Genomic DNA, 24,599 nt, shown 5'->3' with positions numbered 1-24,599 from the left:
TTCTGTAGGGTTAAATGTTTCCAACACACAGAATTTTTGTTTACAAAGCTCAATCAGTTTCTCTATGGTCAATTTACTGTGGATTCGTCGGCAGCCTGGGAACCAGTTAGATGTAATAATGCCACATAATAGACCACAAGAATCCCAATGGACATGCAGCTCACAGGCAGTGTTTTAATTTCCTTTTATTTGCTGCATTTGGCTTGACAGGTCATCATTATGTCACCTAGACACAGATGCAAACATACCAACATATCCTTTGGATGACTAATCAGACTTATTGCCATGCAGCACTCAAAGATGCAATAAAATGAATTGTATTTAGTTAATAATATCTACTAGATTTTAACTAAACAAACAAACAAACAAACAAACAAACAAACAAACAAACAAACCCTCATTTAGTTATTAATATAAATAGTACTGTCAAGGAAAAATCTGCATTAAATGTACTGTATTAAAATAAGCCTTCATAAATACATATAAATAAACAAATAAATACATTATATTTAATAAATATAATTTATTGCAAAATATGATTAATAACATAAATACACAAATATACATTTAATATACATGCACTTTAATATACATGCTTATAAATGTGCCAATACAGCTTCTTGAGTCCTAAACTGAATTTTCAATTTGTTTCAATTCTGTTCAAATTTTCAGTTGTTTCAATTTTTAAATAAAAATGTTAAACCCAATGGTTGTGTTTGTCCATATTTTACACATTGTTTCAATTTTTAAAATAAAATTCTTAAACCCAACGTTTGTGTTTGTCCATATTTGACACATTGTTTCTTTTTTCAAATAATTTTTTAAAACCCAACGGTTGTGTTTGTGCACATTTAACACATTGTTTAAATTTTTAAATGAAAATTTTAAACCCAACATTTGTGTTTGTCCATATTTCACACATTTTTTTAATAAACATTTTAAACCAAGTGGTTGTGTTTGTCCATATTTGACATATTATCATTTTTTTTAAATACAAATTTTAAAACAAACGTCGGTGTTTGTCCATATTTGACATATTATCATTTTTTTAAATACAAATTTTAAACCCAACGGTGGTGTTTGTCCATATTTGACCCAGTGTATCATTTATTTATTTTTTAGAGTGATTTGATTTTTTATTTGATTTTTTAGATTCAGATTAGATTAAACTGATTTAGACTGGATTGAATCAGAACGTGAACTTCTTCTGAACTTCCCCATCATAAACCCGAGCAGATCCGCTTCTGGCGCGCGCGCGCATTCACGCCAGAAGATGGTGGTGTCGCTCCTCTTTCCTCCAGCCAACAACACCCACAAACCCTGAACAACCCCGCCTGAAATAAAGCCCTGCAAATGAGAGAAGCTCTTATAGCCTCCTGCCTTTACCCAGCCAATGAAGTCAACTGACAGGGCGGTGAGAGCGACTCGACACACTCAACTTGTGAAGTTCGGTCAGAGATTAAACTGTTGTGAGACTCAGCTTGGTTGAGACTCACCATGGCGCCCAGTCAGGGGTCCAGGATGCTTAGTAAAGATGATGCGAATTATAAACTTCACTTTCGGATGATTAATGAGCAACAAGTGGAGGACATCACCCTTGACTTCTTCTACAAACCGCACACCATTACTTTACTTACGTTCACCGTCGTCAGCATAATGTACTTTGCGTTTACGAGGTGAGTGAACGGAACACACATCACGTGACTGACAGCATCTTACGAGTCCAAGTCATTTCAGTTCAAAAGGGTTAAATGGTATGATGATGTTTGTTACAATTTTGCCAGACTTGATTAACAGTGTTGACTCAAAATCTAAGGGTATGTTTAATCAAATTAGTAAAGTGGGACACTTTTTGGTAAATTGCATTTTAAACAACCTAAATCAGTTAGAATGTATTAAAATTGTATGTGTTTTGTTTAAATAGATTGTAATGAAGGCCACTATGGTGAAATTTTCCCAATTTATGTATTTATTAACAAACTGTTTATCTTTAAACACCATTTGACACCCTCTTCAGCAAACTCAAATCAACTTTCTCGGCTCAAATTTCTGATTTTGTACATATTCTTTTCTGAAGAAAGACATATAAGTAGTGATGAAAGCCAAATTGTTAAATGTTATGTCTGGACATTTACTGAGTGATCCACTATTTTGGAGAGGGAGGTCAAAATGACAATTTTCACATGAGATTTGGAGCCAAGATTTGATTTTTGACCACTAAAAAAATGTGTACAATTTACTCATGGAGCCGCATTAAGATCTCCATATGTCTGGACTTGAACCATATAGGGCCTTTAAAATGAAGATACAAAACGAAAAGTTAGTTAAGAACCAGAATCTAAAAGGATATTAAGATATCTTTAATACTTCTTGAGTTACAACCATGCAAACTTGGGGCAAAAAACCCAATAAGTGTTTTTTTTCCATTTTTGAACTGTCACCGTTGGCATATAACGCAACAAAGATTGATAAAGTCAACATATTTAACTAATAGACCCACCAATCTCTGTGTAAAAATAAAATAATGATGGTTACATCTTTCTATAGTCATTTTTACCCCCCTTAAATTTGGCTCCAAATCTCAGGTGAAAATAGTTATTTTGACCCTCCTCTACAAAACGGTGAATTACTCAGTAAATATACATCCATGACATTTAATATTTTGGCTTTCCTCTTCATTTATGTATTTCTTTCACCAGAACAAAAATGACACAGAATGAACCACTAGTATCTCAGTGATTAACACTGGTCTACATTATTCTCCATTCATTTGCCACGCCTGGTGACAGTGTGTGAAAGGTGACATTTTCATGACTCTGATATGTTATCTTTACCTCATGTTTTATTGTGGCAGGGATGATGGTTATCCTGATAATAACCTGCGTGTTGGTCTCCTGCTGGTCGTCTCTTTCTTTCTTGTTATCAGTATTCTTGCATTCCCCAACGGTACAGTCATTCTCAGTTTGAATGTACAAATAAGATACAAACACTTTTTAACTGAGTGCTTTCATTACAGGGAAATTCTTTCTTTACTCGCTCTCATATCTTTTAAAACCCATTTGACTTTATTTCTTCCAACATAAACGCAAATATTTAAAGCTGAATATCCAAGCTTCTCAATGAAAGCACAAGCATTTACTTAAAAATAGTGAATCATACAGATATTCAACATACTTGATGGCTACTTTTCCATTGTTTTTTTAGGTCCTTTCACAAGACCGCATCCTGCAATATGGCGCATGGTTTTTGGTGAGTCTTTTCTTTTGTGTTCACTTATCAGCATCTCTGTTTATTTAACCTGCGGTGTCTTGATTTATTGGTGCTTTTGTCAGGTCTCAGTGTCCTTTACTTCCTCTTCCTGGTGTTCCTCATCTTCTTGAACCTGGATCAGGTGAAGACGCTGTTGTATTGGATGGATCCCAATCTACGTTACGCCACACGAGAAGCAGATATCATGGTGAGCTTAGATATGGCTTATTTAAATATTTCATCACATTGTTTTTATGCCAAAAATAAAAAAAAACTCTGGGCAACTCAGTCATTATTTATTCACAAAGATCACCTGACTTCTCCACTCTGGTTTCTACCATCTTTTATCTTGTTGAGATATGTTACTCCAGGTATTATTTTCCACCATGGATCCTTGGCTTTCATTGGAGTCTCATAATAACTCTATTTACATTACAAGATAAACAGAGACTCTTGCTGTGATTCATAAGTCAAATAGAGTTCACTTTTTCAGTTGCATTGGTTCCAGAAGTGTTTTTTCCATTCATTTTCCCCATAGGAATAAAAAAAAAAGTCTTCGTTAAAGCATTATAAGCCATGCACCAAGCCAAAAAGCAAAAAATTCAAGCAAAAAAAATATTTGAAAATCAGACAGAAATACAAAGTCACAAGATTTAACGATTTTAGTGAGGGAAAGAACTACAGTTCCACAAAGCATTGGGATCGGATTAAAAACAATGGAGAAATATAAAAATACTAATTTAAAATGTTTAGTGTATTGCAAAATACAGTATATATATAAATGTTTAAAGCGAAGCGAGACTTTACGTCATTCACAGTGTTTCATGGGAGTGGGCGGAGCTAAATAACTATTTTGGTGTTTTGCTTGTTGCGACTTTCTGATTGGTGGAATTTTCTGTACAGCATCATGGGTAATGTAGTTTTTCACCACAAATTCCAAGGTTAATGCGATTATTTTAAAAACTGAGTTGAAATAGTGTGGGCTGATGGTTTCAACAGAAGGTAAAACCATTGTTTAACAACCTTGTAGCTCACAGTAGGTCTGTCTTTAAAGGTTTATAAGTTATCCTTAAAAATCAATTTCCCTATAGAAAATGAATGGAGGAGTTTTTACTTCTGGAACTGACTGTTGTGCTCTAATGAATAAATAAAATAATTAAATAAATGAGTGTGCTCACTGCAGTGCTATTTTATTTTTTATTTTATTTTTATTACAGTTTTATTAATATTATTAATTATTTTTATATTTTTAGTTTTCATTTATAAGTTAAAGTTTTATTAATTTCTTTATGTGCTGTTTAATTTTATTCTTCTTTCAGTTTTAATTTTTAGTTGGTTTTAGTTTTTATTTCTTTCCAGTTAATGCTTCAACTTTAGTGCCATTGCCAACAAGGCAACATTTCTAATTTTAATTAGTTTTTTTTAACTAATGTTTATTTTTTTATTTCAGCTTTATTTCAACGAATAGAAATGTCTTTAATGGTTTTAGTTTCAGTTCACAAAAATAACCCTGGTTCAGTGTCATATAATCTGAGATTTCCTGCATAATATAATCTTTGTCGATGGCTCCATGATAATCGCATTCATTTCTATAGCCGATCATGGTCACGGCATACTTAGATTATGTCTGAGCTGTGTAGTTTAATACCCTCCCTTATTAAGTGTGTGTGTTTCTAATCCAGTGAATCATGATTAAGCTTTCTGTAAGAGGTTTCCACAGTCTGGCTGCGGACGTTCAGCCAATAGGATTATTTGAAGCTCTGTCCATTGACATCAGACTCCATGTCCTTCACTGTCTCTCACTGTATCTGATTTTAACCAAGGGAAAGACAGCTTGGCACTTAAAGGGATACTTCACCGATTAGCATTAAGCTTTGTATCAGTAGAAACCCGGTAGTATTTTCGAGTGACCGTGCTTTCCTCCGTCATGTCTCCCTGAGACGAGAGATTTCTGGATTGTGTGTCTGGAAAAAAAACTCAGATGACGCAAAAATCGCCATTTAGCTCATCAGAGGCTTTTCTTTCCAGAGGCGAGAGACTCCAGCCAGTAGGAGGAGCTTGTTCCGCATGTCTTCAACCCGCCCATAGGGGGATCTTAACATAAAACGACGTCTTTTCAGTTTCGGGTCGACTAGTAGCCTAGTCGTATCATTTCTCCCGATACTGTCCTCTGTAATTGGTAGGCGTGGCTTGGGAGTGGCCTCGTAGGGCAGCGGAGCAAGTGCATTCTGGGAGTTGTAGTCTTTCATCCACATGAGCCAAAAATACATTTTCTGGCTTTTCTCAGTCTAGAAGGCACCAACTTCTAAAATAATTTCACATTTCTACTAAATAAATGACCCAATTTAAATACACATTCATCTTTCCAGCGCTGAAATATCCCTTTAAGGTCCTTGCACACTGAGTCTGAAATTTTCGTATGTGTTTTTTCATATTCGTGATCAAAACACCTCTGAAAATGCTTGCTACGTATGCGAAAAACGCAGAAAAATTGAACCCAATCCTAATTTTTTTATGACGGACGAAAGTTGATTGACACAAAGTGAGGTCGTATTTATTTTTTAACGTGCGCAAATTTCGGACTCGGTGGGCAAGGACCTTTACTGTACATGCATTCGACGTATTTATTAAATTTAACCCCTTTTTTTTTTACAGGAGTATGCGGTAAACTGTCACAACATCACGTGGGAGCGCATCATGAGTCACTTTGACATCTTTGCCTTTGGTCATTTCTGGGGCTGGGCGATGAAAGCTCTGCTCATCCGCAGCTACGGTCTCTGCTGGACCATCAGCATCACATGGGAGCTCACAGAGGTAATGCATTGATGTGTTTGAAAGAAGTCTCTTAAGCTGTCTGCATTTATTTGATAAAAAAAATACAGTAATATTGTGAAATATTATTCCAATGTAAAACAGATGTGAATATATATATAGTAAGCTGTAATTTATTCCTGTGATCAAAGCTGAATGTTCAGCATCATTACTCCAGTCTTCAGTGTCACATAATCCTTCAGAAATCACTCTAATATGATGATTTGCTGCTTAAGAAACATTTATGATTATTATCGATGTTGAAAACAGTTGTGCTGCTTAGTATTTGTGTGGAAACCGTGATGCATTTTTTCAGAATTCTTTAAAAAAGTTCAAAAGAACTGCATTTATATGCAATAGAATTTTTTGTAGCGTTAAAAATGTCTTTACTGTCACTTTTGGTTGGTTTAATGCGTCCTTGCTGAATAAAAGTGGAATATTTAGTCTATCTGTAAAGGCTTTTTGGATTTGATTTTTTATTTGACACCATGAGTGGGTGGGTGTCTTTCCCAATCGAATACCTTGGAATTAAGGACTGATTAAGCAACTTCCTCAACTCCATACTTAGTAAGCTGCAATAATTACTGTAAAGGAAGTATGACGAAATGTTCTTTGACTAAGAATGTATTTAATCAAATATAAAAGGTAAGCCCTGATCATTTTTATGTATGACTATGACTACTGATTGAGGCAAGCTTGTTTAAAGTCCCCCTGTGGTGAAAATCCAGCTTTTATATGTCTATGTGGTGTTTTTAATATGCTTTAAGACAAACCATGTGTAAATTCATAAGTCGACGCCATTACTGAGTATTTTCTCCTTAAAGGGGGGGTGAAATGCTATTTCATGCATACTGAGTTTTTTACACTGTTAAAGAGTTGGATTCCCATGCTAAACATGGACAAAGTTTCAAAAATTACATTTCTGTTCCAAAAATGCTCCTTCCGGTTTGTCACAAGTTTCGGAAAGTTTTTTTTCGAGTATGGGCATGTGTGACGTCAGCTGGGGCGGAATTTCCTTATACGGGTCCTAAGGGCACTTCTCCGGAAGGACGCGGGCGCGCGCGCACTCGTAGACCAGAGCATGAGAGCGAAAGCAGTTCGCCATCAAAGCGCTGTGCTCGGCTTTAGGGAAGTCAATATCACCAAAGAAGTGGGTTTTTGGTTGCCAGGGCAAGACAACCCTGCACAGATTCCCAAAGAACCCAGCGTTAAGGAACCCGTGGATGGAGTTTGTTTTTCCAGAGCATCAACGGAGGTTGTGCAAGACTGTTTGCTCCCTGCATTTCGACGATGCTTGTTTTATAAACAAAGCCCAGATCGACGGATTTGCAAATCGTCTAATGCTTAAGGATCGAGCAGTCACAATGATAAAGGTTCGCGGTCGTGCGTTGGAACCGCAGGCGGTGAGTAAAACTGCTTCTATTGTCTCTGTGTGTTGTTAGCTCGGCACGTTAGCACAGCTCTAGCTCCGCCATCACGGTACGCCTTCAGCCGCTCGTTTTTTTCCGGAAAGACTCGGTACAGCCTATCTTTCTTTTATAAATATAATAAAACTAAAGACTTTTTGGAGATATGAAGGATGCAGTACTACTCTATAGGTACTCAAGATTAACAGGAGATTGAGTGAAAATGAGCATTTCACCCCCCCTTTAAAACTGCAGTCTCAAAAACACGCTTTGAAATCGCTGGTGTTTCTGACGTCACAAACTACCTTGTAACCAATCAGATCAACGTGTGATCGTCAACCAGTGGATCTCTGAGCTGAGTGAGTGAGTGGAGGTGGGGCTCATTTGCATATTCATAGAACCGCGTATACTAAATGAGGCAAGGGTGTCGAGTTACATTCAAACTATTTTAAGGCATAATAATTGTTTTTCAAGGGAAAAATGTTTAAATGTGTCATTTTGGTGATCAAAGAGGAGTTTTAAGGGATACAATTATTGACTACAGGGGGACTTTACTTCCAGGCGCTTATGAGTTGAAACCAGATTTACAGACCTCATCATCACAATGCACAATAGTGTCTCAGAGTTGAGCGGTGAAAACCACCTGGATTGCCATAGAGGGCATAACACAACCTGTTGCTTTATCTGTCTCTCTCTATCTTTCTTCCTCATTCAGTTGTTCTTCATGCACCTCCTGCCAAACTTTGCAGAGTGTTGGTGGGATCAAGTCATTCTTGACATCCTGTTGTGCAATGGAGGAGGCATTTGGCTTGGCATGACTGTGTGTCACTTTTTAGAGATGCGTACCTACCACTGGGCCAGTATCAAGTAAGCTCATTTTACCATCAATCTGTGTCTGAAACCAACACTTGTAATAGGCTTGATATATAAATATATATATATATTAGTGTTGCAGAAATGACACTCATTTAAAGTCCCCTGTCGTCAATAGTTTTATCCCTTAAAACTCATATTTGGTCACCAAAATGTCATATTAAAATGTATTTTCTTCTTCTTGCCTTAAAATATCTTGAATGTAACTCGACACCCTTGCCTCATTTAGTATGCGTGGTTCTATGAATATGCAAATGAGCCCCGCCTCCACTCACTCACTCACTCAGCTCAGAGATCCACTGGTTGACGATCACACGTTGATCTGATTGGTTACAAGGTAGTTTGTGACGTCAGAAACACCAGCGATTTCAAAGCGTGTTTTTGAGACTGTCTTTGGTTCACTGCAGTTTTAAGGAGGAAATACTCAGCAATGGTGTCGACTTATGAACTTACACACGGTTTGTCTTAAAGCACATTAAAAACACCACAAAGACACATAAACAACATTAAAAGCTGGATTTTCACCACAGGGGGACTTTAAACCTTAAAGTTAGTACCTATACAAAATGAAAGCTTGTGAGAATAATTATTAAACTTATGACAGGAGCAGTAGTTACACACACCCACATTGACACCCTCCATGATTGCATTGTGCTCAGATATAGAGATTAGCTACCTGTGTTAACTCCAAACCTGTTTTGCTCTACATTCTTGTTGTATCTGGAGATCCAGGGTTCGAAGGTCACTGGGGTAGTGCACTAGGGTGTTCAAGTGTCATGCTAAAGAAGTGGTTTGTGTGTTTTGATTGTGTTTAGGGATATACACACCACCACAGGCAAGCTGAAACGGGCCGTCATGCAGTTCACTCCCGCCAGCTGGACGTATGTGCGCTGGTTTGACCCCAAATCCTCGTTCCAGAGGGTGGCTGGAATCTACCTCTTCATGATAGTATGGCAGGTGTGCCATGCTTCAGCAATACACATGATAAAGTATCAAACTTTTCTGTTGATGCTACGTTTAAGTTCAATATGTCACGCATAAACGTCACCTTTGAGCCACAACCAGTGGGAAACTTTCCTCTAAGCCACAACGTTCAACGTAGGGTGCATTTAAATGATAGAATCATGGTGGGAAAAAATTGGTATTGATAATAATCAGGATTTCATTATGATTATTGACATTCATTATAATTTTTTGTACTTTTAAAAATAAACATTTAATAATAAAGCTGGATAGAAAGCATGTGAGGCTACAGGTTTGTGCAGCAAAACTACTTGTCCCAACTTTCTCTATGGCTGTACACGTTTTTAAAGCTACTGTTCAGAAGTTTGGGTTCAAGATTCTTTTAATGCTCTCTTACTCTCTAAGGCTGCATTTATTTTGATTAAAAATACTGTAAAAACAGTAATATTGTGAAATATTATTACAATATAAAATGTAATTTATTCCTTTGATCAAAGAAAAAAAAAAGTATTAATGAGCCCAAATTTTTGAACGCAAGAGTTGATGCATAACGTCGTGTGCTAACCAGACGTGATCCAAAATCACAGCCAATCAGAAGAGCGTGTGGGCGGAGTCTCTCTGCAAGCGCACTGCACTCACAGCCAATCAGAAGAGCGCGTGGGCGGAGTCTCTCTGCAAGCGCACTGCACTCACAGCCAATCAGAAGAGCGTGTGGGCGGAGTCTCTCTGCAAGCGCACTGCACTCAGCCAATCAGAAGAGTGTGTGGGCGGAATCTCTCTGCAAGCGCACTGCACTCACAGCCAATCAGAAGAGCGTGTGGGTGGAGTCTCTCTGCAAGTGCACTGCACTCATAGCCAATCAGAAGAGCGTGTGGGCGGAGTCTCTCTGCAAGCGCACTGCACTCACAGCCAATCAGAAGAGTGTGTGGGCGGAGTCTCTCTGCAAGCGCACTGCACTCACAGCCAATCAGAAGAGCGTGTGGGCGGAGTCTCTGCAAGCGCCCTGCACTCACAGCCAATCAGAAGAGCGTGTGGGCGGAGTCTCTCTGCAAGCGCACTGCACTCACAGCCAATCAGAAGAGCGTGTGGGCGGAGTCTCTCTGCAAGCGCACTGCACTCACAGCCAATCAGAAGAGCGTGTGGGCATGAAGAACAAACAAATAGATAAATACATAATCAAACTCAAACTTTTAACATTATTAAAATACATACTGAGTGACTGAAACAATCTCTGTCATAGAACACAGTTGTGCACAGTCTGAATGTTCATGTTTTACTTTAATTTATTTTCAGGATATGAGGAGAATTGTCGCTTTCAATACGGTTATAAAGGTCACTCAAATTTATTTTCATACTCACATTAAACCCTTTTAACCTTAAATAAAGCTCATAATCAGTACCTGAGATTATCATTGCCACACTTTGTATGTTGTTATTTCAGCCGCAACGTCACAGAAATAGAAATAGAAATCGCCATCGCAGCTGGTTAGGACAAACACTATGCATTTTATCGCGTCGCGGGGTCACGTTGTGTCTGGTTCGGTCCTCGTGTAATGCAGGGAAATACAAAATTGCCCAATACATCCAGAAGGATGTAAACAAACAGCGCCGGTCGTAGATCACATATTCAGCATTTATGCATTTTGGAGTTTTGCTCACTTTTTTCCTCTTTCTTTTCCCTTCCAACAGCTCACAGAGTTGAACACGTTTTTCCTGAAGCACATCTTCGTGTTCCAGGCCTCTCATCCTCTCAGCTGGTGCCGGATCCTCTTCATCGGGATCATCACTGCCCCCACAGTGCGGTAATGTTCAAATACCTTCATCTGTGTTCCAGCATAGTGCCTTGAAACAAACCTTTCTCTGAACTGGCACTTCTCACTCCACCAAACAATATTAAAGGGGTCCCATTATGCTTTTTTCCATGTTCATCTTTCTTTAAAGTGTAATGTTGCTGTTTGAGGATGAGAAAGCTCTGTAAAGTCTGTCCACCGGGAGTTCTTCTCTATATCAGTGTCAGTGTTTCTGAACTCCTGAAACGCCTCCATTGTAGTCTCGAGTTTCTTCCGGGAACAAACACGTCACAATATTCCTCATTATAATAATTAATATGCAGAATAAGGGGGCGGGGCCTGGTTGAGTTAGTTAGTAGTGTGTTAAACTGGCGGTTATGGTAAGGGGCGGGACATTTCCCAAACACACTCGAAGCACTCGACCAATCACAACACACTGCTCCAGCCGACCAATCAGAGCACAGTGTGCTTTTCAGAGGGAGGGGCTTCATAGAGACGTAAACTAAATGGGTGTGTTTCCCGAAATCATCATTCCAATGAGCATTCGCAAACAGCATCACAGAGTTGTGTGTTTGGAGCGACAGATCTCGACCTGTGGTTAGAAGCAGAGTTTCTAGTTTGCATGACATGTGGACTCAATAAATCCTTATCTTGAGCAAAATAAGCAAGCTGGCATTCAGTACAATCTATATCTTTTGTTTAGGATACATACAAATGTCAGTTACGCCTTTTAGTTTGTCAAGAGATTTAAAGTGTCGTTTCTGAAGAGTGCGCATCTGTGAACGAACTCTATAAGAAGGAGTCTATGATTGAATCTGGAAATAAAGCGAAATAACTGAAAAAATGAGAAATAGTCCTCAGATGTCATGACTGTAATTTATAGCTAAACATCTCGCATTTATTAGGTCTCAAACAGATTCATTAAAAGAAGTTATTACTCTTTAATAATAGCCCAATAAATCTTGGTGCTTTCAGAATCATTATTTGTCCTAAAAGCTTTTCCTGGAAAGGCAGGACATGAGAACAAGAACTGAGGATCATGAGAAAGCCTGTTATTTTATTTATGGAGATTATTATTTACTTATAGTGGAGCGTGGTCCGATGATGATTTCCATTCTTTCATATGTATAATCATTCTAAATAAATATAACTCGTGGATAGTGAAGTTTGGCAGGTGTTTATACATACAGCCATTGTACTGTTCAACGCCAGAGGTCTCAAATAACTCGTATGACTTGTCGTTTGTATTTAGGCAATACTACGCATATCTAACAGACACCCAGTGCAAAAGAGTGGGAACACAGTGTTGGGTGTTTGGGTAAGTGCATGTTTATTTATCTAATGCAAAACTTCTATGTAATACCTGTCGAAACAAGTATTTTTTATATAGTTTAGGCAGTAGTTTTTCCAGTTTGGATGTTTTGGCTTTTAAAATCATCAACAGACGATGACTTAAAAGGATAGTTAATCAAAAATGAAGATTCTGTCATCATTTATTGTTTCAAACCATATCTGTGGAACATAGAAGATATTCTGAATGTTTTACATTGGCGATGATAGTCATGTTGATTTGGACCCAATTGACTTTCATTCAATGAAACGGATGAAGGAAAGTTCACGGATTGACATGACAGAGTTTTAATTTTTGGGTGATTCTGAAACAGATGAAGTCTGTGTCATATAATTATTCTGTCTGTTTAATTGGGGACAGATTTTTGATTTAAACTGGTACACTGGTATAGATACAGAGACATTTAATACATAGCATCACTTTAGGTTTAATAACTATTGACTTCCATCTTTACCACAGCTGGTTTTGTCAGAATCAGCTGATTTTCGTCTTGTTTACCAGACAATCTTTCTTTTCCCATTCCATTCTTAACAATGGGTGTATTTTCTCCAGGTCTGCCAGATTATTCCTACATAGTCTACATATGGTTGTGTTTGTAAATCCTACAAGCCTAAAATGCTTATAGAGGTTTGCAATTGTGCCTTAAACACACTAAGTATTTTTATTTTTATTGAAAGTTTTGTGTACAAGACATACAATACAACTAGAAGTATTTGATGCACTTTTAATAGACAATAGTTGTCAAACTAAAAATGAAAGTTCTGTCATCATGAACTCACTCTCATGTCGTTTAAAACTTGTATGACTTGTTTGTCTTTCTTCTGTTAATTATTTTTTTTTTTTTGTCCACACAATAAAAGTCACTGCAGTTTTGCTCAAACATTCTTTAAAATATCGTAATATTAATGTATTTATTTGTTGGCATGCCATTTTGTGCCTTCATTTTCAAAGACGGTCATACATTAAGTGTGGTTTAAGTGTCCAAATACTCTTCGGGTCACTGTATTAGTGCTTTAAAACTGAGTCTGTGATTCTGTTCTTCCTCATAGAGCCATTGCTTTCCTGGAGGCGCTGGCTTGTGTCAAATTTGGACATGACTTGTTCTCAAAAACACAGGTTCTTTATGTGGTCCTTTGGCTTTTGTGTTTGGTGAGTGTTTTTTTCTTTTATTCATAATTATTTATTTATATATACAATAACAAATAAATTGATTATATTATGTATATTATCTTTTAAAATGCACCTTTGTTTTAGAGCCGTGTTTCTTAACAGATATTGAATCCTTAACAAATACTGTCTACATTCTTATATACTGTGACTGTGCATCGGTCTGATTATACATGACACACTGAATGTTTACAGATGGGATTTGTGTGTTTCTGTAAACTATACAGTGTCTGAGATCACACTGAGAATCTGAATTAAATAATCTAAGAACAGGGGTTTTTGAAGCCACGGTCTATAACATATGAATCTTCCCGTTGCCACATAATAATCATGTTTAAAGATCAGTAAAAAATGTTCTGGAAAATGTACATACATTTACATATCTGTATCCTTTTTTTCTACCTACACTGCAAAAAAATGCTTTTCTTACTTAGTATTTTTGTCTTGTTTCCAGTCCAAATATCAAAAAACGTACTACTAAAGTAGTAAAATGCCGTAAGATTTTATGTCTTGTTTTCTGGGGAAATAAATGAAAATTAAGTGAGTTTTTGCTTAAAACAAGCAAGAAACAAGTAAGAAAAATAATCTTGTTTCTGTTTGAATATTAAGATTATTTTTCTTACCCCATGGACATATAATATTGCTTGTTTAAAGCAAAAACTCACTTAATTTTGATTAATTCCCCCAGAAAGCAAGACATAATATCTAATCTAATTTTAATTATCTAGTAAATGCATCTTGATTTAAGAATTTTTTAGATATTTGAACTGGAAACCAGACAAAAACACTAAGTAAGAAAAGCATTTTTTTGCAGTGTACCATTATGTGTACTGTGAGATGTAAAAACCTGAAGAGAAACATCAAATATGACAGTCATTATTCTCATTATGCTTTATAATATTCAAAAGTATGGAATTGTTGCATTACATTTAGAATTCTTCACTATTTGGTCCTTTGCTAATGAAATAATAAGCAAATGACTTGATCATGTGCAAGTGGGACAAACCAAATACTAAGAAACTACTTTTTCACTTCGGCTTTTTGCTTAAATTATTATGTAGATAATTTGGATAACACATTTTACAGTGTCATTGTTACATGTAATTACTGTAGTAATAACTATAAATTATGCATAATTACATGCAATTAACCCTCAACCAAAAGATCATCCTAATCCTAACCCTATAGTAAGTTCATGTAGTTAATTATTATTACTCAGCACTCAAATGTATAATTGCACTGTAATGACACCTTAAAATAAAGTGTAGGCCTAACCATAATTTATAACTGAAATAATTTTGTGTTGTTCTTTCTCTCATACACCTCTTGCCACCTTTCCAGGCTTTCCTTACTCTTCTCTGTCTGTATGGGATGGTTTGGCACGAGCAGAATTATGGGAAGAGACTGAAGGTAAACACCATAATAACATGATACGCTGAGCGATGCCGAAATCCTCAATGAATCGGCGGATTCTTCAACAAGAATGTAGTTCTTTGCTGTAAACTGGTCAGTCACAATTTCACTAAATTTGCATAGAGAGAGGGAGCCACAATGATGCATTAATGATAATTTCCCTCTGGGTTTTAGTGCAAGTCTTGGATTATTTCACTGTTTTGTGCTGTATGTCAAATGTTGATTAATTGATAAATCTCTTAACCTTCACAGAGCATTACAGATTGTGACGACAGCAGCATCATTGACCTGCCAAATGCCAAAGGTAACATACAATCTGATAACAAACACACATACATAAATGCATGCATATATATATATATATATATATATATATATATATATATATATATTAGGGCTGTCAATCGATTAAAATTTTTAATCGCGATTAATCGCGTGATTGTCATGAGTTAACTCGCGATTAATCGCATTTAATCGCACATTTTTTATTTGTTCTAAATATACCTTAAATTTATACTTTTCAAGTTTGTAATACTCTAATCAACGTGGGCATTGATAAATATAGATGATTTATGCAAATGTATGTTTATTATTAAAACCATAGTCAATATAGCATGAAGACGAGACATGTTTCAAAGGTCATAGATGTTTTTCAAAGAACTTGTTCATGTCTATTAGACACTTGTAGAAAGAACAAAGAAATACCAGGTTCTCATTACTTCTCTTTCTTTGCACTTAGCAATTTACTAACTCAAAAATGTTTAGATTTTTGCATGACAGGGCAGCTCTTCTGAAAATGCTAAATGTACATTTAGCATTTATTATTACATTGTAGTTTGTCTCTCTCTGTGCCCATTTTGATGAAGCTAAATTATCAATACATTCTCAATAAAACGTAGCCTATATTTTACTGTTTCTGTTGTCAAACAACGGAATGAATTTGAAATGGTGACTGAAACGCGACCAAATAAACATAACCAGCTCTCCCTTCCAAGACGTTAATCTGCACAAAAATTCTGATAATCGAGCCGTCGTCTGGTGAAATCAAATACACATAAGCTAAAGACAATATCCGTGCTCTGATTTCGGCTATATTTGTAAAATTAGAGAAGCAACATAATATCTGTGTTTAACTGAATTAAAGCGCTGCTCCTCCGCGTGAGACGCAGAGAGAGAGAGAGAGAGCGAGAGAGAGAGAGGCGCGCGCGCGTGCTGGGAGAGCAGTAGCCTACCGGCGGTACCGGTATTCTCAGAAACTAAATAAGGTTTGGGCGCTTTGTTGAAGGGAAAAAATCGCTAAAGGGGTCTGCAATGTCGCTAAGTTGGCAACACTGTGTATCTCCATTTCTCCAACTAGGGGTTGGGTCACGGGTCAAACAGAAAATACGCGCTGCGTTAATCGAGCGTTAAAAAAATTAGTGCCGTTAATATGATTTTGCGTTAACGCGTTATTAACGCGCTAAATTTGACAGCCCTAATATATATATATATATATATATATATATATATATATATATATATATATATATATATATATATATATATATATATTTAATTTACTTATCTATTTATTTATTTATTTTCATTTAATTTATTATTATTTCTTTATTTATTTATTTATTTTATTTTTTATTTAATTAATCCATTAATTTTATGTTTATTATTATTTATTTTAATTTCATTTGTTATTATTTGTTTATTTATTTATTTTTATTTATTTAATTTAATATTATTTATCTACTTGTTATTTATTTATTTAATTAATTAATTCTTTATTTTTATCTGTTTATTTATTTTTTTATTTTAATTTATTATTATTATTATTATTTATCTATCTATTTGTTTATTAATTTTTATTTATTTAATTTATTATTATTTATCTTTATTTGTTTATTTTATGTTTTATATATTTTAATTTAATTTATTTATCTACTTGTTATTTATTAATTTATTATTTATCTATTTATTTATTATTTATCTATTATTTTATTTTTAAATTAATTAATATTTATTTATTTGTATCTATTTATTATTTATTATTATTATTATTATTATTATTTATCTATTTGTTATTTATTTATTTTGTTTTATATTTTTATGTATTTTTGATATTTTTTGTTTAATTAATTCTTTATTTTTATCTGTTTATTTATTTTTTAATTTAATTTATTATTATTATTATTATTATTATTATTATTATTATTATTATTTATCTATCTATCTGTTTATTTATTTATTTTATGTTTTATATATTTTAATGTAATTATTTATTTATCTACTTGTTATTTATTCATTTATTACCATCATTAGCAGAGAGAAGCTCAAGTAGAAATTCCAGTTCATCGAGGAGAAGAAAAGGAGGTTCTGGAAAAAACAAATCAATCAATGGATCAAGCGGCAAGAAGTGAACACAGACTGATGATCACACAAGCGGTGAAAGAACGAGTGTGTCATAAACGGTTGAAGAGAGGGACAGCGGTGAGCAGGGTGATACACCGAGGACACACTCCTAGAACTACACTAGTTTTATTTATTATATGCCAGGTGTAGTGTAAATGACACGGCACACACACTTTCTAATGGCACTGATGTGGATTTCATATGTCTGCAGTGAATGTTTGCAATGGCAGCGTTATTCAACTTCTGTTCTTATTACAAATATTGTCAATGCAGAACAAGCCCCTGTTTTAAAGTTTGCACATTGTTCTGCACTTTCCCTGTAATCAGTGAATGTCTTTTGACTCACACACACCCTTTGCATTGATCAGGGCAAGAAGTTTAATGCAACAGAAGCTCTACTTTTGTGAATGTATGCACTTGTTTTAATGCAGTGTGATCTCGGCACAGATGTTTCAGCTTTTTCAGCCTTAAATGTTCTCTTTTAAATTAAAACTGTGTAGAAGGAGAGGCATTTACATTAAGAGCTGTTGAGTTATTTAAATATAATATGATTCAGCGTTTTTGGCAACATGAAAAGGTGGTTTATTGTTGTGTCAGTTTATAGTTTTCTTTTGTGTTGAGATTAATCATCATTCCTATGTGAGTATGTGCGGTCATGCATGAATGATTTTAGACCCATAATGTGTTCTTTGTGAGGCCTTTAAATGACTATGCATTGCACATTTTTGAAGTTACTTTAACGTTTGCAAAACCCACATTTAATGAAACCTGTTTCTGAAATACTTTGTGCTGTTCCTAGTCACGAGTGAATGTTTTTTCATGGGTTACTAATACTAAATGGTTACAATATGCTTATATTAAGGTACTATCATGTGTTTGTTGTTTTACCTTATTTGATTTTTTACATTACATTTTTCATTGACCAAATTGTGAGCAATACCCAAACTGTTATGCAGAATCCAATAATTATTTCCCTGAAAAAAAACCCAGCAAACTCAAAAATAACTAAAAACTTAAAGAGAGTGCATGTTTGTCAAACTTGAATCTGCCACAGCACTATTCTCATATCTGATGATTTCAAACCTTTAATGTGATCATATGTTTGAAAAATGTAGTTTTTATCAGTGTATATGAATGGTTGGACAGTAAGAAATGTTATTTTCACTTTCTTAATACATTTATACTGTATCGTTGAGTAAAATTTTCAAATAAAATACTTGAAGTGTATTTGCTTTTTATTAATTGTATAATTATTATTTGAAGTCCTAGTTTGAGGAAAAATGTGTTAAACCTTGTCATTTCAAACTAATTTTGTGCTGATACTGGCTTGCTTACCTTACTGTAAAAAAAAAAAAAGTATTTAATATAGTATTTAGTATTTATTTAATGAAGTATTTAAATCTTTGGTTACAATCATGAATCTGATATAAACTTAAAATCCTCCCTACATTTTATTTTATATTATTATACATTTGTTAAATACAATTTTTATTTATTTATCGTTTATTTATTTTCTATTAATCTATTTTTATTATTATTATTATTTGATTTATATATTTGATCTATTTAGCATTATTTATTTAACTTGATCTATTTGTTATTTATTTATTTAATGTGTTATTATTTATCTTTTTGTTATTTATTTATTGTGTTTTTAATTTTTATTTATTCGATTTTTTATTTATATTTATTACTATCATTAGCAGAGGAACTCAAGTAGAAATCGCCCTTCTTCATAATTTATCCATCATGCCATTAAAGAAATAAGTGTAATAAAAATAATCATTATATAATAATAGTTATTATAGTATCTATTATGACTAAAGTCTGATTCAACTCAGAATTCACGTTTGAGCTGTAGTTTAAACTCTACTTTAGTCTTTACTAACTTTAGTCTTTAAGTTTAACCTTTACTAAACTCAACAAAACATGAAAGTCTCTTCACGCAATGTTTACCACAGACTTTTTTTTTTTTACTCATATCCGCCTAAAAACCCCAAAACATTCCCGAACTTACGGTCACCGTACGATCATATCAGTTGTCCTACAAACTGACGTCAATATTGAACGCATTTGTGTATGTCCGAACTCCATTTCCCACAAACCCCAGCGCCGAAGTGGCTGACGGTATATTGGAGAGCTGCGCGGTGACAGCGCGGAGCGCTACTGAGCAGACTCAATCTAGTTAGCCATGGCGGCGACAGGAGGAGGGAAAATCAGATCAAGAAGATATCACATCGCTTCAAAACCGTATGCCAAAGGCAAACAGGTAAATAAAACGAAGCCCTAGTCGCCACGACAAGGATTTTAGCAGTTGTTAGCTTTAGCCGGACCGGTGGTTTAGCGGCGCGTTGTGGGTTTTGTAAACAGGAGGCATTTTGAGGCCTGTTTCAGGCCTGTTCACGTTCCTTCAGCAAACGGTCTCAACGCTGTCACCGCAAAACCGTTAATTAATTTGACTGAATACACACAGCCGTTCGGCGTGGAAAATACTCGAAAATGTGGCGTTAGAGAGGCGAAATTTGACTGTATTTCACTAATTTCAAACAACCGCGTGAACGTGTTTCAAACACAACACGTTAGCCGTTAGCCGTCGCTCGCACCGGCGTCAAACAGCAGTGCGCACATTTGAACAAACCTAAGAGCATTTAAACAGCATTTTATTATGGTTACCCTCTAAATAAATAGTTCTTTATACTCTGACGTGTATGTCTCCATTTATCATTATATGTGCCTAACACATGAGGTTAACTTGGGCTTCAGAGCACTTTCGTCCGTTTTCTTTTCTTCTATGTCTAAGTCGAGAGATGAATTGGATATGATTAGCGAGTTTGTGTAAATGTGAAAAGCACTGTTTGTCATCATGAGGAAAGGCGGGATGAATGTGCGTGTCGTGACGTGTTTTCAGAGGGATCTGAACCTCACATGCACTGGAAACCCTTAAAGGGAAAGTTCACCCAGAAATGACCCCATACCTTACTCGCACTCAAGCCACTCTAGCTATGTGTTTATAACTTTATTTCAGCCAAACACAATTGGAGTTATATTAAAAATATCCTGGTTCCTTTAAGCTTTATAATGGGAGTGAATGGTACCTGAGATTTTGAAGCTCAAAAAAGTCCATCCATCATAAAAGTATTCGGCTACAGGAGGTTACTGAAGCAAAGTGATGCTTTTTTGTAGGAAAAATATCTATATTATAACTTTATAAACCATAATCACATGCAAGAGTGACCTCTGACCCGACGCATGACTTCCCAGGTGAAAAAGACGTACTATAAATGTATTCAAAATGTACTTGAGTATGTTTCAAATATACTATAATGCATTTTAAATACATTTTTCACCTGGGTTATTGATGAATGCAAAAACACTGGTCATGAATTAGAAGTATTAAACGAGAATTTTTTAAAGAGAAATGTCGGAGGAGTTTGAGTTTCTACTCAGGCTTCAAAATCTCAGGTACCATTCACTCCCATTATAAAGCTGGGAAGAGCCAGGATATTTTTAATACAACTCCAATTGTGTTTGGCTGAAATAAGTCATGTGCACCTAGGATGGCTTGAGGGAGAGTAAATTATGGGGTAAAATTAAAATTTTGGCGTGAAATATCCCTTTAAACGGGGAAATACATGCACAATATTTTCTGTTGACATTGTGCATCATAACACCTTGTTTCTCTGCTTGCCAACTTCGCATAAACTGCACAAACTATAGTTTCATATAAAATCCAGTGAGATAGTGACTTTTTCCCTCCACAATTTTGCGATAAAATGTATAAGGGAAAGTGCTTATTTTACGTAATTTGTTTCCTTTCATTTTAAATATAATGTGTGTGTGTGTGTGTGTGTGTGTGTGTGTGTATATATATATATATATGTGTGTGTATGTATATTTATTTTATTTATTTATTTAAATTTCAAATCTTTCTAAATCTAAAACTTCATGTATAATAACGATTAATACAATGCCGTTTAAGTATCACATGCTATAGGACAACTTTCCCAAAGCATGTCATGTCAGCCTTTAGTCATGTTTACTAGATTAGATGATATTATAGATTGGAAGTATACATTTTTGTACAAGTTTTTGCAGTTTGGATTGGATTGCACTGAGCGCACACTGTTGACAGGAAGTGACTTGTGTTGCAATGCGTGAGGCCCCATCCGTGTGCATTAGCTGGTTTCATATTCACGTTCATGCTGTTTATCCTTTCTTATGTACATTTATGCCTTTGACAGATGCCTTTATCCAAAAAAAACGTACATTGCATTTCAAGATACATATTTGAATTCTAATCAGTTCTTGCTTTCCCTGGGGATCGAACCCATATCCTTGGCGTTGCAAGCGCTAACGCATACTGTTTGAGCTACAGGAAAGCCTTATCTAGTCTTCATGATCTATTAAATTCAATTCATGATGAATTACACTCTTGCTCTGGCCTATAGTTAAATCAAAAGTTGCTATAAGCATTAAAGGCCTTCCATTTTGATTGCGCAATCTCTTCTGCTGAGGCTAAATGGACTATTTAGCTTCCCCACCTGCCCGTGGGTCACATGCTTACAGCGTTCAGCCAAAGATCCAGTCTGTGGTGTTGCTGTGTCCAAACCCTGGAGCTCTGTTAGAGAACAATAAGTGCTTGCACAGTGATTTGGACCCCAGGGCCCCTTTTAGACGGCAACTGACTCTCTCAAATCCAGGCATTCTCTAGCCTTAGGGGCCACTCTGCTTTTGCAGTGCGAAAGAGGAACATGTCCTGTTAACTTATGAATCAAAATTAAGCATATATTTGTGCGACTTGGCTACATGTTGAAGGCAATGTGATTGTGAACCTGTTTTTACTTTCGAGGTTTAAGAGCTTAAGCAGTTCCGTCTGTCAACTGTTCAATGCTAGTCTAAATCCAAAAGGTTTAGGATTACAAATAAGGGTAAAATGAGTTACCTTTTGATTTATCATCGTAATGTGCACCTGTTTGGAAGAAGCCACATCATTTGACCGTATTCATGTCCTTTAGTCCAAACTGTGCATTCCTACTTAAATGTAATGAAATTAATCTCGCAATTGAACTGATTAGGGATGCACCAAAACGAGAAATTTTGTGCAGATACTGATAATTATTTACGTTTGAAAGCCAATAACCAATATATTTGCAGATACAATTTTTATATAATTTGAGAGCCTGATTACAAAAACGAGTTTTACCATTAAAATCCATGTCCCAAACACACAATGTTCTCATTATAATTTTATGTAGCAGATATGTAGGGCTGTAATCAACCAAAGAAAATCTTGGTCGACTAAAGTCCTGAAATTTTCGACTAATAATGACGTTAGGGAAAAAAAAAACGTTAAATTAATTAGATGCGCACTGTGCGCAGTACTTGGTAGCCTTGTTGTCCGCCTAAATGAATTATAAATAAACATAAAAAACTAGTAGGCTATTTGCAGTATATTAAATCATTTTTTACCTAATTATTTTGCACTGAAATGAGTCTGACACACAAGTCTGTCGGCTCTGCAGCGTTGCATCACGTGCACCTGCGCAATATCAGAGCCTATGATTTCCGAAAATAGTACTATGTTGTCAACTAGTGATATCATCATCACAAAAACTTTTGAGGAATATGCAACATAATTTAGACAATTGTTTTTGTCATATGTATTATAATAACTGACAGACACTATAATTTCATTGCAGCTTGTACAGAGCGAGGCTGAACATAGGAGCTCAGCTTCGCGGCTGAGACACGAATAGACTATTAACTTAAAGCTTTTACTCTAAAACACAAAAGGCACGTCCACTATAATAAAAAAAGAATGTTTATTAAACAAACCAGATTAAGTAATAATATTCAGCAAACCTTCTAGTAGCCTACTTTCTTCAATCTGTCTTCTCTCTTCTCCAGTGAGTTGGGCTAATCCAAAAGACGTGAAAACAAGGGGGGTGTTCTGAAGACAGACTGTTACCTGTGAAACAGGGGTGCTCTGAAAACACCCCCATTAGTAATTAGTGCTTTCCACCTGATGAAATGAACGCGGCAAAACTAATGAAATGAACGCGGTAAAAAATCGACCAATCAGAATTTTGGTCGAGCAAGAACGTATCGACCAAATAATCGACTAATCGACTGGGAGATTACAGCCCTACAGATATGACAGATTTTGCGCTGCACATGTCGCACTTACAAAGTGATTCCAATCATATTTCAGCAAATTCCAAACCATCATGGCGGATGTGCACATCTGAAGTGTCTCAGCTGAAGGAAATAATCCATTAATTATCGTCTTTAATATAACGGCAAAATTTTCTTATCAAGCCGATAACATTAAAAATGAACTTGTATCAGCCGATACCGATATATGGTGACCAATATCTCGTGCATCCCTTATACTGATGCTTTATTGAGGCCCCTGCCAGATCTGCATTATTCATTAATAATAATAATAAGTTATTTCTCTTGTTCTTTTGTGGCTGCTGGATATGCTATAGGGGTGTCGAAAATAATCGTTTCTGCGATGCAGACGAGGACGATTCGGTATCGGTTCAGTAATAGACCATAACCGATTATAATGTACTGACGCTTTTCTGACGTCATTTGTCGCGTACGTGCTTTGTAGCGGTAGCATACAATGGCAGAGGGAGGCGAGACGTGAGTGCGAGTAATTAAAAATGCTCCAACTACTTTAAAAGCCTACATCTGGGCACATTTCAGCTTTTATGAACAACCTGGAGAAGAGACACTCTGTGTGTAAATCATGTCACACACAAATAAAATATGCAGGGGGTAACACCACTAACATGAGAAACCACGTCAGCCGCTTTCACCCCGAGCTGTTAGCGCCTGGCAGAGCTACGGTCTCATGTCGTGGATGAATGGCAGCGATCACTTTTAGTATTTACTTTTGTGTGTTCTCAATGCTCCTGTTGTTTTCTGTGCCCAGACTTGAGTTTTGTTTGATGTTCGATACATCCAAGAAGCGTGTTTTCTTTGAGCAGGTAAAATTAAAGGTTCAGGTCATATATCTTACTGTGTGTATTTATTGACAAAATTGTATACATGTGAAGTAAAATTGAGGATGCAGTGCATCGTGATATCGAATTGAGCTGAATCGATGACATGACTGTGAGACCAGTGTAAGTTCACACCCCTAATATGCTAATTGTCTCTTTGGCC

The 24,599-nt window shown here is 35.7% G+C and overlaps 2 protein-coding genes across 4 annotated transcripts in view; both read left to right on the top strand.

Annotated features, from left to right (window-relative positions):
• The first annotated feature begins 1,249 nt into the window (after window positions 1-1,249).
• On the top strand, window positions 1,250-18,650 carry ptdss1b (phosphatidylserine synthase 1b). Of its 2 annotated transcripts, none has more exons than XR_014030888.1 (13): window positions 1,250-1,676; window positions 2,855-2,946; window positions 3,205-3,249; window positions 3,333-3,457; window positions 5,905-6,063; window positions 8,182-8,333; window positions 9,155-9,296; window positions 10,992-11,104; window positions 12,345-12,410; window positions 13,493-13,592; window positions 14,952-15,116; window positions 15,276-15,327; window positions 17,334-18,650. XR_014030888.1 is itself a non-coding variant. In XM_081376150.1 (13 exons), the coding sequence occupies exons 1-13, from the start codon at window positions 1,498-1,500 to the stop codon at window positions 17,429-17,431; spliced, it is 1,392 nt and encodes a 463-aa protein (XP_081232276.1). In that variant the 5' UTR covers window positions 1,250-1,497; the 3' UTR covers window positions 17,432-18,650. The 2 variants fall into 2 exon arrangements, 1 of the variants encoding a protein (XP_081232276.1); XM_081376150.1 differs by having other exon boundaries at window positions 14,952-15,020.
• Window positions 18,651-19,580: 930 nt separating this feature from the next.
• nup153 (nucleoporin 153) overlaps window positions 19,581-24,599 on the top strand; it is a 29,987-nt gene continuing 24,968 nt past the window's right edge. For both annotated transcript variants that reach the window (XM_081377140.1, XM_081377139.1), the window contains exon 1: window positions 19,581-19,692. In XM_081377140.1, the coding sequence (XP_081233266.1) occupies window positions 19,615-19,692 (78 nt within the window). In that variant the 5' untranslated portion in view covers window positions 19,581-19,614. The remainder of the gene's footprint in view (window positions 19,693-24,599) is intronic.

The sequence above is a fragment of the Scardinius erythrophthalmus genome, assembly GCF_964197995.2.
Source record: "Scardinius erythrophthalmus genome assembly, chromosome: 10".
NCBI lineage: Eukaryota > Metazoa > Chordata > Actinopteri > Cypriniformes > Leuciscidae > Scardinius > Scardinius erythrophthalmus.
The sequence above is the reverse complement of the archived record's forward strand: the minus strand, read 5'-3'. Positions and strand labels throughout refer to the sequence as shown.